This window comes from Sminthopsis crassicaudata, chromosome 1 (genome assembly GCF_048593235.1).
Source record: "Sminthopsis crassicaudata isolate SCR6 chromosome 1, ASM4859323v1, whole genome shotgun sequence".
Classification (NCBI taxonomy): Eukaryota; Metazoa; Chordata; class Mammalia; order Dasyuromorphia; family Dasyuridae; genus Sminthopsis; species Sminthopsis crassicaudata.
This window is the reverse complement of record NC_133617.1, coordinates 743,331,542-743,350,485: the sequence shown is the minus strand read 5'-3', so window position 1 is coordinate 743,350,485 and position 18,944 is coordinate 743,331,542. Positions and strand designations below refer to the sequence as shown.

Sequence of the window (18,944 nt, the reverse complement as noted above, 5' to 3'; positions counted from 1 at the left end):
AACACTAACTCTGCACGGTCCTCCCAATCTGGAAAGGCCATAAGTCTAAGCTTAGTGATTAGCTAAGTATAGCCAGGTCTGATGAAAGAAGGCTGGCAGCTGGCACTCCCCCCTCCCAAACCTCACCCCCATTTTCTTAGGACTGCCTCAGTCCACATGAAGGGCACATCCCCACAGCAGGCTGGGTTTCTTCTTACTCTTCACTACTGCCTGGAATTCAGAAGTGTGGAAAGAACACAGGCCTTTGAGTCAGAAGTCCTGGCCGAGGGCCCAGCTCCAAAGCGTCCTATGTGACCTTGGCCAGTAGGGGACTCAGCTACAAAATTAAAGGGAATGACCTAGATGACTTCTGACGGCCCTTTAGCTTAAACTTGGGTATCTCTAAGATGATTTTTGGACTCTGCCAGAATTATTGATTTACCAAAAGTGCTTTATCCTCATATTATGGTCACAGAGGCCTAAATCATAGAGCTTTCAGTCTTCAATGGGATGAATTTTTTTTTAGTAAGTTTATTATTAATACATATTACTTTATGAATCATATTGGGAGAGAAAAATTAGAGCAAAAGTGAAAAACCATGGGAGAGATAAAAAAAAAATAGAAAAAAGAAGTGAAGCTAGCATGTGTTGATTTTTATTCAGTCTTCTTAGTTCTTTTTCTGGATGCAGATCGCATTTTCTGTTCAAAGTCTATTGGGATTGCTTTAGATCACTGAACCACTGAGAAGAATCAAGTCTTTCATGATTGATTGAAGCACATTCTTGCTGTTACTGTTTACACTGTATTCCTAGTTTTGCTTGTTTCCCTCAGCATCAATTCATGTAAATCTTTCCAGGCCTTTCTAAAATCAGTTTCTTCGTCATTTTTTATAGAACAATAATATTCCATTACTTTCATATACCATAACTTTTCAGCCATTCCCCAATCGATGGCATCCGCTCCTTTACCAATTCTTTGCTATCACAGACATTTTTGCACATGTGGGTCCTTTTCCCTCCAGTAAGATCTCTTTGGGATACAGGCCCAGTGGAGACACTGCTAGATCAAAGGATGTGCACACTTTGATAGCCCTTTGAGCAGAGTTCCAAATTGCTCCCCAGAATGGTTGAATCATTTCACAGCTCCACCAGCAACCCATTAGTATCCCAGTTTTCCCACATCCCCTCCAACATTCATCATTATCTTTTCCTGTCATCTTAGCCAATCTGAGAGGTATAAGATGGTATGTTAGAGTTGTTTTTATTTGCATTTCTCTAATCAAAAGTGATTTAGAGGATTTTTTCATACAACTGTTGGCTTTAATTTCATCATTTGAAAATTGTCTGTTCAGATCCTTTGACCTAATGATTTGTATTCTTATAAATTTGACACGGGTCTTTATATATTTTAGAAAAGAGATCTTATTAGAAATATTGGCTGTAAAGATTTTTTTCCCAACTTTGTACTTCACAATAGGATGAATTTATGAATGAGTTCTTGTGTGTTTGTGTGTGTGCATGTATGCATGCATGCTTTCTGTCACACAATGAATTGTTATTTGTTATTTTTTTTAAAAGGGAAACTTTCTAGACTTCTTAACTTGAAGAGAACTTGACAACCTGAATTGTGAGAGGGAACTTCCTTATTTGGGAGCCCCTCTCCTCTGTTAAAAAACAAACAATCCCCCCCAAACTTCTTGTCTGATATCTTAGAAGATTCATGCTGCTCTTTGTAAATAAATTTATTTTTGAATATATAATATTTCAGTATTTTATAGACCATTCTTCAGGACAATTAGAATAGAAAAAGAGCAATTAAAAATACCGAGAATGTGAAGCAATAGCAAGAAGGATCCCAAATAGAATATGGGCTTAACCCTTATAACTTGTAATTATTCAAAAGCAGTTTTAAAATTTTTTAAAAATTTTTTTATTAATTTTTATGATTATAACATTTTCTTTGACAGTACATATACATTTTACAACATTATCCCTTGTACTCCCTTCTGTTCCGAGTTTTTCCCCTCCTTCCCTCCACCCCCTCCCCTAGATGGCAGGCATTCCCATACATATTAAATATCTTATAATATATCCTAGGTACAATATATATGTGCAGAACTGAATTTTGTTGTTGTGTTGTTGTTGCAAAGGAAGGATTGTATTCGGAAGATAAAAATAATCTGGGAAGAGAAACAAAACAAAACAAAACAAAACAGTGCTCACAGTTTATACTCATTTCCCAGTGTTCCTTTTCTGGGTGTAGCTGATTCTGTCCATCATTGGTCAATTGGAATTGCATTAGCTCTTCTCTATGTTGAAGATATCCACTTCCATCAGAATACCTCCTCATACAGTATCATCGTTGAAGTGTATAATGATCCCCTAGTTCTGCTCATTTCACTCAGCATCAGTTGATGTAAGTCTCTCCAGGCCTCTCTCTATTCCTTCTGTTGGTCATTTCTTATAGAATAATAATATTCCATAACATTCATATACCATAATTTACCCAACCATTCTCCAATTGATGGACATCCATTCATTTTCCAGTTTCTAGCCATTATGAAAAGGGCTGCCACAAACATTTTGGCACATACAGGTCCCTTTCCCTTCTTTAGTATTTCCTTGGGATATAAGCCCAGTAGTAGTATGGCTGGATCAAAGGGTATGCACAGTTTGATAACTTTTTGGGCATAATTCCATATTGCTCTCCAGAATGGTTGGATTCTTTCACAACTCCACCAACAATGTATTAGTGTCCCAGTTTCCCACATCCCCTCCAACATTCATCATTATTTGTTCCTGTCATCTTAGCCAATCTGATAGGTGTGTAATGATATCTCAGAGTTGTCTTAATTTGTATTTCTCTGATCAATAGTGATTTGGAACACTCTTTCATATGAGTGGAAATAGTTTTAATTTCATCATCTGAAAATTGTCGGGAGTCGGGTTCATATCCTTTGACCACTTATCAATTGGAGAATGGAAAAGCAGTTTTTTTTTAAATGCTTGAAGTCTGGGTGGGGAAATTGCTCCCTAGCGTCAGAGCTTCCTTTCCCAGTTCAGATGTCACTTTGCCTTGGTAGCTAAGTTCCTGAGGAGCTGCCTAAGGCTTCTGGAAGTTGTGACTTGCCCAGTATCCTACAGTGACTTACCAAAGGATGCCTCGGTATGGCTTCCCCATTACGAACCCAGCGCATGGTCGACAGTGTCTGCTCCAGGAATCATTGATTTATGGTGTGCAGAACCCCAAGGATTGGGATGCAAACCTAAGCCGGAGGAAGGCGCTTGCCTCTGAGAGCTGGTGTGCATCCGAGGGACTGAGGACCCAGGCTGAGGGGAAGGCCCCGGCTGCAGGGGAGGCCTTAGAGCGATTCCTGGAGAGTTGGACATGGGCCTGGCCTTGGGAGGGAGATCTGACCCATGGGGGTCGTTGAAGATGCAGTGCTGCTTGGGGGGTGCTCCCAAATGGTCAGGAATGCTGCCTCCTTCTTAGAGGAGGGGCAGTCATGTCTAGGCGAAATTCCTGTGAGAGTGTGTGAACACAAATCGGTGAGCGGGCAGGGATAGATATGGGTATGTGTGTATGAATGACTTGCCCTTTTTTTTAAAATAACTTTTTATTGACAGATCATATGCCTGGGTAATTATCCCTTGCATTCACTACTATTTCGACTTTTCCCTTCTGTCCCTCCACTGCGCCGCCTAGATGGCAAGCGATGACTTGCCCTTCTCAGTGTTCTTGCGGCATATTTACCTTTGTGGGCATAGGCTCTCACATTAAGCTACTTAATAGGCTATTTGTGTTTACTTTTGTGATGCTTTTCTAGATTTTTATGAAAATACAATTTAAAATTGAACTATAGAAACTATAGAGATTTCAAATTCATCCCTTTCTTTATTGCTTTTTATATCAGCATTGTTATGTCTTCTGAAATCTAACAAAGAGAGGAGATCATCAATTCTTAATCACTTATAAACTCCCTTTTTACTCTCCTGCTAGACTAATACTCCTTCTTTCTTGGGGGAACTCATGGATTCCTTATTGCTAAGTCCAGTGTCGGTCCCTTTTGTTGGTTTTTCTTCTGCTTTTTCCTTGCCTTTTGTCACATGTGCTTCTTCCCCCTTTTAGGCCTTTTCTTCTGCGCTTCTTTTCTGACCCTTCCTTCTTCTCCTACCTTGTAGCTGTGAATGTTTCCCCAAGCTTCTTTCTGGCTTCTCTTTCTCTCCATACTTTCTTCCTTTATAATCTTATCTCTTCCTGGGGTTTTATTATCTCCTCTTTGCTGACCGCTCTCAGGATCTATGTTTCACTTCCATTGTCTCTTCCAGGCTCATCCATTCATTTAACAAACTTTCAGTAAACACTTGTATTCCAAGAACTCTGCCAAAGAGTGGAGAATAGCCACAATATAGCCAGACACAGTGCTTGTCCTCCTGGGGCTTCCAGTCTCATACACACAAATACCGTTAGCCAGAATCCAAATACATCAGTGAATTAGATAAGTATCATGGCGGACGGAGAGGCCCAGTTTGCCTGGAGAGGATTAGGGATGGAGATGGCCCCTGAAAGGAGAGGAGCATCTTTGGAGGCAGCTGGAAGCCTGCCAAGGTTGGAGATTGCTGGGGCATGAAGTGTTTGGGAGCTGGGCCCAGAGTCTTGGAGGGCGGTGTGAAAATAAGTCTGGAAGGGAACATGGTGTCAGGTGTGGAGGGCTTTGAATGCCAGACAGGGGTACTTGGACTTTACCTAAGAGGCAGTAGGGGTCAGTTGTAGGTTTTCGAGCTTTGTTCCCAAGAATGATTATTCCTTCAGAGTGATAGGTTGGAGGGAAGGTGGGGAGACCTGTTGGATAGAGGAGCAGGTTTTTAGGGGTTCCTTGAGGGTGCCCAGTACCTCCCATGGTGGCTGCCTCAGGGGGCTTCCTGTCCCCTCCCGTTCTCTATGTCTCTTCCTGTCACAGATCTGGAGTCCTTCTTGCTCCCATCTTCTTCTTCCGTGTGCATGGTCCATTTCCAAGACTTGTCTCTGTCCTGACCATTTGTCCCTTGTTCTCTTCCCTCTTCCTGCAGCCATCTTTTCTTTTTTATTTTTTTATTTTTTTTATTTTTTTTTTTATTATATATATATATATATATATATATATATATTATAATATTATCCCTTGTATTCATTTTTCCAAATTACCCCCCCTCCCTCTATTCCCTCCCCCCGATGACAGGCAATACCATACATTTTACATGTGTTACAATATAGTCTAGGTACAATACATGTGTGTGAATATCATTTTCTTGTTGCACAATAAACATTAGAATCCGAAGGTACATGCAACCTGGGCAGACAGATATTAGTGCTAACAATTTTCATTCCCCTCCCAGTGTTTCTTCTCTGGGTGTAGCTACCTCTGTCCATCATTGATCAACTGGAAGTGAGTTGGATCTTCTTTATGTTGAAGATTTCCACTTCCATCAGAATACATCCTCATACAGTATTGTTGTTGAAGTGTACAGTGATCTTCTGGTTCTGCTCATTTCACTCAGCATCAGTTGATTTAAGTCTCTCCAGGCCTCTCTATATTCCTCCTGCTGGTCATTTCTTACTGAGCAATAATATTCCATAACCTTCATATACCACAATTTACCCAACCATTCTCCAACTGATGGACATCCATTCATCTTCCAGTTTCTAGCTACAACAAAAAGAGCTGCCACAAACATTTTGGCACATATATGTCTCTTTCCGCTCTTTAGTATTTCTTTGGGATATAATCCCAGTAGTAGTGTGCAGCCATCTTTTCAAATGTCCATCTCTTTTCTGCTCACATCCTGCTGCCGCAGCCTCTGTAGCTGGCCATCTCACTTCCACCTCTTTCTTTTCCCATTCTTTTCTTCAGCTTTTGAAGAGTATTTTTCCTGGTGATTCTGTAACTTCTCTGTCCACAAACCTTCCCCAGGTGTGTGTTGCTTCCTGAAGCTTCCAGGGCTGCCAGTCAGGGATTTCCCAGGGTGACTCTCTCAAATCTTTCTGCTGAAGGGCTGGTCTTCGGGCCACTTGTGTCTTTCCTTCTCTCCCCTTCCTGAGCTGCCTTAAGGAACCTCTTCCTTTTCCTTCCCAGTCTCTGTGGCCTGGCCTCCCCCTCCCTTTAGATTCTTCATGAAGCCTTCCCAGACCGATGGTTACCTCTTTCTCAAATTTCCCACTTTCCCCAGGGCCTCTCTTGTACTTCTCTCAGTCTCTTATTTTGTGTGTACTTGCCTTCCCCGACTAGATTTCCATTTTCTTGAGCGCAGAATCTGGGTGGTGTCATAGAACAGAGTCCCACACACAGTAGGTGCACACTAATGTTTGTAGAATTGATTAAGAACATTGTGCTTGACAAAAATTGGAGAAAGCTGTGCATCGTGCTTTTATGATTTGTTTTTTCATTATGTGTTTTGTTTTCATATCCTTATTTATTGCACTGAATGAAGCAGCTTCTAGCTGGGATTTTAGCAGAGCCTGCTTTTCTCTCTGAGTACACTATCTTTGCTTTGGATTCCTCCAAACCACCCAAACCACAGATTGCCTGTGTGGTGAGTCCTGCCACCCCCGTCAACACCTCCTGTGGGGAGAAGCAAAGTGTGGTAATAACAGAAGGCCGACCTAACGAATGCTGCTTCACTTAGCGCCTCTCCGAGGTGTCCTCAATTACTGGTCGCTAATCATGCACTAAAGATCAGAGAGTAATAAACAGCTGAAGCTTATGGCTCCCGGGCTGCTGGTATCTTAACATTAAAAAATAACATCGCTTCTGTTTTGTAGACTAGAATTCTTTTGTCCTGACCTCTAAATCCTCCTCCCTGTACGATGTTAGTTTGTTACCTAAAATTAATATGCACGGCTTGAAATCTGTGTGTTTTTAATGTAGATGTTGACGAATGCTTTCTGAAGTGACCTTCGATTTAGGGAAAATGTGAAGCATTAGGCACAGATTGACACTGTATCATAGAATCTGAGAGTTTGAAAGTTGGGAAGGAGCAGTCATCCCGTGCAACCCTTCTGGGACACCTGGTCTTTCAGGTTCTTGGAGACTTCCAGCGAGGAGAAGCTTAGCACCTCTCCACATGTAGATGATAGCCGACTGGTAGATTAGACAACATCGGAATAATTCAAGGCACCTCTTTGGAAGAGTTGTCTCTTTCTGGATTGAAAATGTCATTAAAAGGGGCAGCTAGATGGTGCAGTGAATAGAGCACTAGCCCTGAAGTTGGGAGGACCTGAGTTCAAATCTAGTCTCAGACCCTTAACACTTCCTAGCTATGTGACCTGGGCAAATCACTTAATCCTAATTGCCTCAGCCAAAAAAAAATAATTAAAATTCTATTTTTCTTTTTATTCCCATTGTTCCTACTTTAGCTTTTTTAAAGTTCATGTTGTATTTTTCTCTAGGGAAAAAGGGAATTTCTTTTAAACATTTTCTAATTATCTGGCATGTTCTTAAATTTACAGGAAAAGCAAAATTTAGGAAAAATGGGTTATGTTTCTGTGTTTAATTAGACAATGATTAAAAACAATCTATTTGTTTTCTTGTTTGCTCTTAAAGGGAGAATAGAGAACTGAGCTTTTCTCTTTTTTTTAAGCTATCAACATTGATAGCTTAAAATTATGGAATCTTGTTCTAAAGTTGGAGATGATATTCATTGCTAGTATTTCTGATACTATGACATTCCTTTTTTTTTTTTTTTTCATGAGTTAAGTTAAGTGACTTGCCCAGGGTCACACAGTCAGGAAGTGTTAAGTATCTGAGGTTAGATTTGAACTCGGGGCCTCCTGACTTCAGGGCTGGTGCTCTAACTACTGTACCAACTAGCTGCTCCTACTATGACATTCCTATACTGATTTCAGTTTATTCAGTCAGGAGTTGGTCTGGCACATATGGGACCATCATCCTGATTATTTCCTGATTTGCTTTCAGTTGATGAAGACTAGAGTGAGATTTCTCACAAATTTAACACTCATCATTTATGGAAACAAAGACCAGAGAAGTTTTACAAATATTTTAAAGAAGTGGACACATTTATGCTCTCTCCCTCTCCACCTCCTCTCCTTCCCCCAGCTTTTTTAGGCTCTTTGAGAGACAATAAGCCCTAATTGCTAAATAGAAGAGCCAAATGTGAAGTAAAATGGTTTTGGCCCAACTCTTCTTTCTCATCCATTCAACTCCTGTGAATGTTTGGATAATTGTATTTACTCTGTGTTCATTGTCTAGTCTCCTTTTTTTGATTTACTGAATTAATGGGAAAGCCTCCACATTTCTTCCCATAAAGTCTAAAAAATTTAAACACAAAATATATATAGAACTTTCTCTTTATTTGCCAGCAGAACTTGCAAAATGTTTATAATGGAAAAGAACTTTTCTACAAACATGAGTTTTAAGATTGTCTGTGTACAAAGATCACTGTATTCCTTTTTAGATGCTAATCATCAGAACAATTTAACCAACCAGATTGAATTTCAAATGAGAAGACCAGTAGCAGGCTAGTATACAGTCATCCCTTTTCATTTAACATATAGTTTAAAAGAAAAAAAAATGAAAGAGAAAACTAAATTTGTACCTTTTCTTTCACATCTATAGTGATGAAAAAAAGAATCAAATGAATCCTTCCATTTTAGCTAGAAACAAATTCAAATGTAAGATGTTATAATCGAAAGAGACCTTGTCTACTTTGCTCCAGGCCCCTCATCTTACAGGTGAAATGACTCACAGAAGGTCAGCTGGTAGCGATCGTGGGCGCAGTCAAACGTGGGTTTTCATGACTCTGAATCCAGCTTTTCCTTCCAGAACAAGCTGTCCTTGGTTTCCCATTCTGATGTCATGTGGCTTACAAAGCAGTTCTTTGGAAAGCCTTTGGTATTTATTGACCAGCTGAGCACATGACTGCATCTTTAGAGATCAAGTAGTCCAATTTTTTCTAAAGAAATTGAGTCTCAGAAAAGATCAATGGTCTAAAAACAAGGCTATATACCTACCTGAGGGAAGGAGATCCCTGACTCCTAATCTTACTGTTACTGTACTGCCTGGTTTTTCTTTTTATTATGGTTTATGTTACACTTAAGATTTCTTTATTTTTTCATATGAAACATCTCCCCCCTCCAAATTTGGTCACATCATCTAATCGTGTTAAAGTAACCTTTTTTTAAAAGCATGACAGATAATTTTCTTTTTATTAAGTTAAATTGCCCAGTGAGTGTCCAGTAAGTGGGAGATTAACTATTTTATGAGCCATTTTGAATTTGTTGGGATACATAGTACAGCATATTAACACATGGAAAATGCCATGGCATTTTACAGGAATAGGTGCTCCCCATAGAAGATAGTCTATTTTGTTTGTCTTTTCTTTCTGGATAATGTGGTAGGTAGACCAAAGGAAGATAAGTTTATTCACATGACACTCTGCCTTCCAGATTCTTTACTAGCTATTTTCTGAGAAGGTCTCTTAAGAAGTTCATTATGATGTTTTGTGTGGTGTTGACCCCCTTTCATTGCCCATACTCCCCCCACTCTCAATCAACCTTACACAAGCGAGCTCATAGAAAGTTGGTTGTAGTCCGTGTTCTTTGCCCACACCCAATGCTGGGTACCACTGTGTGCTCCATGACACTTGGTAGAACTTAGGCAAAATTATGTTTGGTTTAAATATACACGCTTGGGCATCATCTGGAATTGGGATATAACAGGCAAAATCGAAATACAGCTTAGTGATAATGGTTTTTATCTTCATATAGAACAAGGTTACATTGTACAAGAAATACAACTTTCATTTAGTAACTGTACCATTTGATTGCCCATTATTTGGGATGGTTACATTTCTTTAAAAAAAAATATAACCTCCTTGGACATTTGTCCATATACAATTAATACATAATTACATAATACAATTGCTGAAGTGTATTTGGACTCGAGGAAGCTCATTGAGGAGTTAAATTTCAGTCATTAATAACTATAACATCTTCTAGACATTGACAAGGTTTTCTTTTATGAGTTAGTAGAAATGGTTGGCACACATATAGAGCTTTTTCCCAATAGTAATTTCTGTTTCTTAAACACTGTCAGTTTCAAGCTTATTTCAAAAATATATGTATAAATATTTTTCCTTTTTATTATCTTTTTTTTTCTGTGAACTTAACCTCTCAAGGAAAGGCAATTTGGATTATGTTTTATGATAGGTAAATGTTCACATTACCAGTATTCTCTGTTCTGTGTGTTTATCCTTTATAATATTCTTTCAAAATGATTTTCTTGCAACTTGAAGTCCTTATTTTGGGGGAACGTCTTAACAAAGGGATGAGGATGTCTATTGTGTAATAAGGTGAATGTGAAGGTTGCTATACTAATCCCTTTAGTTTCATATAATCTTTATTAAAAGCTGAGTTTTCTAGTACTTACCAAACTAGCTTTGGCTTGCATGAAAGCATTGTAATTAATAATAATTAAAACAATTTTAAAACTAAATATATGTATTATACTGTAGAATTTGGATATTGCTGTTTTTAATGGGATGAAGAATTTTTAAAAATACTTTTCCTGTTTTCTTTAGCTTTCCATTTTCCTTTCTTTTTCTAGACTGCATCTAGCTACACGCCTCCAAAACCAGCTGACTGCATTAATGGAAATGAACCAGCTCCTCAGGTCTGTCCTTTCACTTATACTGCCTTTTAAACAGTAGCATGCAGATGCAGAGCCCTGTTGGTTTTCCAAGATTGACTTGGTGGAGAAGAGAGGTGGTCAGATAATCAGCTCCACATTAGGCTGAATCCTTGATGTCCATTAAAGTAAAAGCTCTAATCATCTATGATTGTGTGTATCTGCATTTGTTGCCAGGGAAACTAGGAGAGCCACAGCTCACATGGAATTGAGTGTGACGTTGGAAGAGGAGGTGGCGTCAACATGTTTTCTTGGAGACAGCTATAAGAAGAATGGGCTTTTTTTTTTTTTTTTCAGAGATATTTTAATGAGGATTTATTTTAAAACCAAAAGAAAATATTATTTCTTTGATTTCGTAAAAAAAAAAAAAAGTTTGAACACATTGACTTTTCTGCTCTTTCCTCCCCTCTCTTTGCCAGTAGCTGCTCCTCTCCTCTCCAGTATCCTCATTCTTGATGTTTCTATTTTTCCAAAAAGGCATAAGGTTTTCAGCAGTTGTTTTCTTTAGGTGATATCCTCTCTGATTATTTCTCCCCTAATGAGGAGAACCAGTATGTTCACCCTAGAATGGATTTGGGATGTTAATTATGAGCTGGTTTTTAAGGGAAAGTATCACTAATTTGGAAGAACCTTTCTGAAGTATCCGTTTACCTGAATTTATGTAGCTAAAGAAGACTGGGCTACCTTAGAGTATGTTTGGCACATAGTAGGTACTTAATGTTTAATGATTGATTGTCCTTTGGATCAAATGACGTGTTAGAAAAGCACTCTAACAGTAAGATTCAAAAAATCTAGAATGATAGCCCCAAATGAATACAAGGTAGTTCAAACCAGAAACAGTGTGGTTGTTTAGGAGAATTTAGTTGAAGTGAACAATGATGATTTCTAGTGTACTAAAGCCACACTTTTCCAGAACTCTGCTTGCTGGCAACCGGCTATTCCTAAACAGCCCAAATCGCTGCCACAAAGTCTACAATGAATTCTTGTATTTTATTAATGGGCAAACCGTTTCGGACCTTACCAGTGCCTCCAGGCTCTTATTAACACACAGGCCGTGCCCACATTGGCAACAGTATAAGAAATGGAATGAATACAGCAGATGAAAAAGTTACAGATGAGAGCTGAGTCTCTTACAAACAGGCAGAAATAATAGTGAAATGTGGTTGTTGGCAGATGTCGAGAGATGAAACTGCTGAACCACTAACTAGACATCACTTTAGAAGTCCAGAAGTGGTTCATGTCAAGAGCAGTCACCAGGCCCTGCCCACCTGTCCTGAGGACTTCCCTGTTGGATTCCCCAGGGCAGGGTTGATGGCTCTGTAGGATGCTGATCTGAAGGTGGCAGGCAGAAAAAGGCCAAATTTATGTTCATTAGGGGAAGACAGACTTTAAAAAAAATCTATCTTTTTGTTTTTATATCACCTACATTTCCCAGTGCATTTTTTCTACCTCTCCCTTCCCCCTTTTGTACAGTTAATAGTCAATAAACATTTATTAAGTATCTACTGCAGGGGTTCTCAAACCCACATGCGGCCTGCTGAGGACATTTATGCAGCCCACTGAGGACGTTTATGGGGCCCGCCGGGTTATGGCAAATGGGCTGAGGGACGGAGACAGAGTGTGAGCTTTTGTTTTTACTATAGTCCAGCCCTCCAACAGTCTGGGGGACAGTGAACTGGCCCCCTAGTTAAAAAGTTTGAGGACCACTGATCTACTGTGTTCATAGTCCTATATCTGTGGGTGAAAGGAGAGATAGGGGAAAGATAGACCATAGTTGCTGGAATTAAAAACAAACATTTACCGAGAGTAAACAAAGTAATTACAGAAAACTACATTTTAGCAAGAAAAAGTAACATTGAAATACCTGAGAGTAATCATTCGGGAGGATGAAAGTGGCTGGGTGGGGGAGAGATTTAATCAGAGAAGATTGTGTGCTACAATTACTGGTCAGTACAAGAAAATGCTAACTTTGACCAGACTTGGTTGGCTACAGCTAATTTCTGAGAGCCATCCCTTTTAAACAAAGAATAAACTGGGGAAAAAAAAAAAGCCTGACATTGTATGAGTGGTTTTCCCATACCCTGAAAGGAAGGGGGATTGAGGTAATGGGGGGGAAGGGGGGAGAACTTTCTCCTCTCTGTTTTAAGCCAGTCTTGGTCATTCTGTTTGTGTGGTTTTAGCTGTTATGTGTATTATTTTCCTGATTCTGCTTACTTCAGTTTGTATAAGTTCATATACTTTTTCCCCATCTTTCTATTTTTTCATGTTAACTGTTTCTTAAAACACAGTAATATTGAATTGCCCGCCTCTTGTACAACTTGTTAACCTTTTCCCAGTTGATAGAAATCTACTTTGTTTGCATTTCTTGCTACTATAGAAGTGCTGTGTTCAGCAGCTTTTAAAGATGCAGGGAAATGTGGGTGAAAAAGTTTCCATAAAAATGGTTAAAATCAAAACAAATTAAGGCAAAAAAATTGAGACTTTAGGGCAGGGGTTCTCTAACTATGGCCCGTGGGCCAGATGAGGCCAGCCAGGTTATGGCAAATGAGCCGAGGGACGGAGATAGAGTGTGTGTTTTTGTTTTTACTATAGTCCGGCCCTCCAACAGCTTGAGGGACAGTGAACTGGCCCCTACTTACAAAGTTTGAGGACCACTGCTTTAGGGAATAAGCCCTTTAGGGGAAAAAAAAAATGGACTTTTCAGTGTGTTTGATTCTTTACAAGGTTTTCATAGCCAAAGTTAATATTACACACAGAACTTGAAAGAACTCAGATATTTGAAAATAACTTGCTTATGCTGCCTGGTGAACTTCAATATATTGATCTTCAGACTTTGAAAAGTAGTAGAAAGGTCCCTGATGAAAAACCAAGGGCATTATAACAAAATCTTGAAGGCTTTTCAGGATCGTTTTAAAGAAAGTGTTCTCAATCCTTTAGTGCTGGGTTTAGTTTTAATTATTAACTAGTTGATCTCCAGAACTCCAGGAACTTTTCTCTTTGAGTGTAGCAAATTAGCAAACTGGGCTTTTCATATTAAGTTTAAAACACCAAATTTAAGTCAGAAAATGATTAAAAGTTTTTTCTGTTAGTTTCAAGGGAATGGTTCCATTTTTTTCATCCAGATAAATAATTTGGTGTGGATACACAATGCTTCTTTTCCTGCCAAGAGTAACCTTCTCATTTTTCTTCTGGTCTCATGGGAAGACCTATGCTAGTGCTGCCATGTGATCTCTAGTGAGCCTGGCTGGCCACTTAGTGGGGATGTTATAGGGAGTGATCTCTGTCTGGAAGGAGTTGGATGGGATAGCCTCTGGTGTCCTGTATCCTCTCCATTCTCCGGGCAGCTGCTGCTGAGGCTGAGGCCAGAACACCATTTAGTGATTCTTTCCCATTATGCTCTCAGAGCAGCTTTGTAGCATTGATTCCATAATGATCCTTTTTTTTTTTTTTTTTTGAGGCAATTGGGGTTAAGTGACTTGCCCAGAGTCACACAGATAGGAAATGTTAAGTGTCTGAGGTCACATTTGAACTCCTAACTTCAGCGCTGTTTTTCTATCCACTGCGCCACCTGGCTACCCCCATAATAATTCTTAAAAGAGGCTATTTGTCTCGTGAAGTTTTGTGTCACATTTTTATTAAGTATAAAATGGGCATTTGCTTAATTCTGACTTTTTTTAATGTTCCTTCTTCCCCCCCCCCCTGGTAAAAACAGCTTAACCCCCAAACTTAGTATTTAGGATAGTTTGGCCTCTGCCAGTAGAGACTATTCAGAAACGACTACTAGGTTTGAGTGAACCTTTTTCAAGTAGGTTGTTCACAATAATAATTATTATTGAGAGAGTCCCTACTCAGAGGAGGCCAGAAAGTTGGCCAGGAACCCTTATAACGCTTGGGAGGCGGCCACTTTGACCATTGTTATCTGTTCTTGGAGAGGATCGAGGATTCGAAGTTGGGTTGAACCCCTGTTCTTATGCCTTGGTCTGTTCTCCCTTTCCTTGGCCACGAGATTTTTTAATACCCTTGATACTGGATTGTCCAGAAGTGGGAGAGAGACTGTGGCTTTTGTCAGTCCCTCAGACCCTTCTGTGCATTCTGGATGGCAATGCCATGTGTATCACTTTTCATGGTTAGGTTTGGAAATTTGATACTTAGACTAGTGGTTAATTCATTTTTAGGAAGTTTCTTATTCTTCTTCCCTGGCTTGTTCTGTGCCATTATTTGGTCTCTAGAATCCATTCACAAAAGCTGTTATTTCAAAAATTTCATCTTCAGAGAATTTTGTTTTCCTGTTGTGCTTCAGCCTCTGCTGAGCTTTTCCCTCAAGATTTCTGAAAGACTGCACAAGTGATACTGTTGTAGCACTGAGAATGAATTTCTTGGTAACCATTGTTAATGAAACACAGCTGGGTGGCTCAGTGGCTGGGGCTCTGGGCCTGGCGTCAAGAAGATTCCTCTTTCTGAATTCAAACTTGGCTTCAGATAGTTACTAGCTGTGTGACCTTGGGGAAGTCACTTAACCCTGTTTGCCTCAGTTTCCTCATCTGTAAAATGAACTGGAGAAGGGAATGACAAACCCCTTCAGTATCTGTGCCAAGAAAACCCCAAATGGGGTCATGACAAAATGATCCCAAACCTTTACAGGGTTCTGTGACCTTTTGGGAGACAAATATTGAAAACTTGTTAAAGAAGTTGGAAGGATAATCTTTTTATTACTTCTTCATTGTTAGGTTCGTTCCTATTAATTTTCAAACGTCTCTAGTTATTTCCTGTGCTTTAAAGCATTATAGGCTTAAGTTTATCGCCCCATAGACAGTATGATAAAGAGAGGATGGATCAGCCAGCTCAATGTTCCGGTGTAGGTGGTTATTGCTTTATCAAGCTCTGCCGTGGGCATCTCTCTGCTGCAATGCCTGTGGGGGGGCAGGCTGGGGTCCCCCACCCCTTTTTTCTGTTTGAGAGATGAGGAAGCTGAAGGTCCTGCAGCGTTAGTGTTTCCTTCAGGCCCCAAAGCTGGGTGAGTGGCAGAGGCAAGACTCACCTCTGGGCCTTTGGACTCGAATTCCGTGTTCTCTCTGCCAGTGTGATGTGACTGCCTTGCATTGTTTGGTCACAGTGGGTTTTGTGAAGCCCCCTAGGGGATTCTGGAGTTCCCCGGCATTGTTGGGAGGGTTCCCGCTGAGGACAAACGGATATGTGCATGTAAAAATCTTCTCATTTGGCCCTGCAGCCGAGTGAGGCGCAGTCTTTTGCGCAGAAGCTCCAGCTCCGTGTTCCCTCAATGGAGTCTCTATTTCGAAGTCCAATCAAGGAGTCCTTGTTCCGTTCTTCTTCAAAAGAGTCTCTGGTACGAAGCTCCTCGAGAGAGTCCCTGAATCGCCTTGATCTGGACTCGTCCTCCATGTTGGATCCGCCCTCTGACATTGAGAGTGAGGCCGAGGAGGCCACAGGCGGGATGGACGGTCTCAGCAAAGAGCAGCTCTGTCAGCGGCTGCGGAGGATGGAACGAAGCTTAAACAGCTATAGAGGCAAATATTCGGAGGTAGGAGCCCCCTTGCCTTTTTCTTAATCTCTTGAGTTCTGTGGATTTTCCTTGTGGAACTTTGCGGTGGTTTCCAGGAGAACACACGTTTCTTGAGGATGTGACTTTTGTCTCAATATTTCCAGCTCTGAGCAAAATGCTGTGTCTGCATAAGTAAGCTTAGGTTGTTGTTTGGTCCCATTTCACTTTCCTCCGCTGGTCTGGGTATCAAATTTTGTCGCAATATTCCAGGGCCCAGGTAAACCTGGAAAGTTGGACAAGGGTCTTTTCGGCCTCCCTGCCTCCCTTTCTGCAGCCTCCATCCCTGATTGCCAGGCACTCTGCCTGTATCTTGGTTCCCAGTGGGACATCTCAGGCAGAACTGTTCTCCCCCAGATCCCTCACACTCCAGAAGTCCATCCCCCCCCTCCCCCCCCCCGCTCCCTTGCCTCAATCAAAACTTCAGTTTCTAGAATTCTCAATTAAGGTTGTGTTTAAAAAAAAACCACAAAACAACAATCCATTAGTGCAAATTCTATCAGGTAAACATAATAGTGCCATATCGTAGCTAGTCTGTAAGAGGGGGAAAAGTCTTAGATAACTTGCCTCTCTCTCCCAGTGAGTCCCTCAGCCCTTTATCTTCAGCTCATCCCACCCACCTAAACTTGAGCCCAATTCTGGGGACCTTTCATGGAGAAGCTTACAGATATAAGTTCCAAAGGGCAAAGGGTCATGTCCTAAAATCCAGGAGCTCACAAGCTCCTCTCCCTCTCTTCTCTTGCAACAGAATATTGAGAGCATAAAGAGGTAGGAAGAGCATCTCCCTCATGGCAACTAATTTTCCAAAGAAGTTCTTGGTTTTGGAGGCAGTGAAGGGAAGGTATTAACTGTAGGTACATTTATGAGGTACCTGGAAGTTCATCTCTATTTACTTCCTACATCTCTATTCCTTTCCTATCTCTTGGCCTATTCCTCTGACTCTTCTGCCATCTAGTGGAGATTTCTTTTCCATTTTTCATAGCTTTTATTTTACCAAATACATGCAAAGGTAGTTTTCAGCATTCAGCTTTGCATAACCTTGTGTTCTAAATTTTTCTCCCTCTCTTCACCCTCTCATAGGCAGCACACAATCCAATATAGGTTAAACACATGCAGTTCTTCTAGACATATTTCCATATTTGTCATGTACTGCAAGAAAAATCACATCAAAAGGCAAAGGAAAGAAAAAAAATGAGAAAAAAGCAAACCAACAACAAAATAAAGTGAAAATACTATGTTGTGATCTACATTTAGTCCCCATAGTTTTCTCTAGATGCAGATGGCTCTCTCCATTACAAGCTTATTGGATTTAGCCTGAATCACCTCATTGTTAAAAAAAGCTACGTCCATCAGAACTGATCATCACATAATCTTCTTGCTGTGTACATCAGTTCCTGTAAGTCTCTTCAGGTTTTTCTGAAATCCATCATGCCCATCGTTTCTTACAGAACAATAATATTCCATAACATTCATATATCATAACTTGTTCATTCCCCAACTGATGGGCATCCACTCAATTCCCAGCTCCTTGCTGGTGGAGATTTTTTAAGGAAAGATTGGAAGTTGAAACCCTTCCAAGATGAATTGGATTCAACTTAAAGCCTCAGTTTGCCTCTTTGGAGACTTCTCATAAACATGGATGAAAGCTGGATGGTCATCTATCTGATAAATACTTTGCCTCCTGTCAGATGCACTCTCCCATTTGTTTTCAATGTCTCCTAATCTGCTGGCTCATTTCCTACTGCCCGCATACCCTTGCTGACAAAGCTTCCACTTCGTCCTTCTGTTTCTGCTATCATTTTAGAGTAGTTCTTCTGCTCATTGTGGCCAAACTCCTAGAACAGGACTTCTCCACTGGCTGCCTCCACTTTCTCTCCTAATCTCCATGTAGCCAATCTCTGCTAAACCGGCTTCTAAACCTGGATGTTCCACTGGAACTCCTTGGTCCAAAATTCAATACCCTTTCTTAATCTTCGTTGGACTGGACACTCTTCTCTCTTGGTTTTCTCCACCCCTCTCTTCCTCTGATCCTTTTCTGTCCCTTTGTCTCCTTTACTGAAGCCACCTCCAGATCCCTCACACCTTCTCACCTTAGGAGTCCCTCAGGGTTCTGCCCTTTTCCCTTCTTCCTCTGGATAGTTGCCAATCGTGAGCTCTCTACATGGTAAAGTAGAAGAGTCTCAAATCCACCTTTCCTGTCCCAGCCTCTCTGCTGACGTCCAATCTCACATCTCTAACTTGCCTTTCCGAAGTCTTGACCTGGCTATCCAGTAGAAATCCTAAACACTGTGGCCCAAATGGAACACATATCTTCCCTATTACTACCAGTCCCTCAGGCTCCTAGCGGTCATCCTTCCTCTCTCTCAGCCTCCCCAGATCCAATCTGTGCTCAAGATCCCTCCATTTCACCTTGGTAGCATGTGTCCCCCTCTCTCCTCGGACCTTGCAGGTCCCTTCTGCCCTCTCCCCACCAGAAGCTCGCATCATTTCACATCTGGCTTATTGCAGCAATTGCTGGCTGGCCTGCTCACCTTGGATCTCTCCCCCTTCTGGTCCATTTTTTGATTGCCCACTAAAGTGATTTTTCCTAAATCTCAGATCTAAAAATGTCACAACCCCTAAAAGCACTGCCCAGCTTCCGCCTTAATAAATGCCAGTGGTTCACTGTTGCTTCTAGGATCATATATAAAATCCTTTTGTTTAATTTTGAAAACCCTTCAAAACAA

General features: G+C 40.7%; 1 protein-coding gene across 4 annotated transcripts in view; it reads left to right on the top strand.

Moving 5' to 3' along the window:
• Nucleotides 1-18,944, top strand: part of GOLGA4 (golgin A4) — a 90,269-nt gene that overhangs the window by 11,358 nt on the left and 59,967 nt on the right. For 2 of the 4 annotated variants that reach the window (XM_074284362.1, XM_074284361.1), the window contains exons 3-5: nucleotides 6,451-6,549; nucleotides 10,581-10,646; nucleotides 15,889-16,200. In XM_074284362.1, coding sequence (XP_074140463.1) covers nucleotides 6,451-6,549; nucleotides 10,581-10,646; nucleotides 15,889-16,200 — 477 coding nt within the window. The remainder of the gene's footprint in view (nucleotides 1-6,450; nucleotides 6,550-10,580; nucleotides 10,647-15,888; nucleotides 16,201-18,944) is intronic. The other 2 variants (XM_074284363.1, XM_074284364.1) reach the window with 2 other exon arrangements.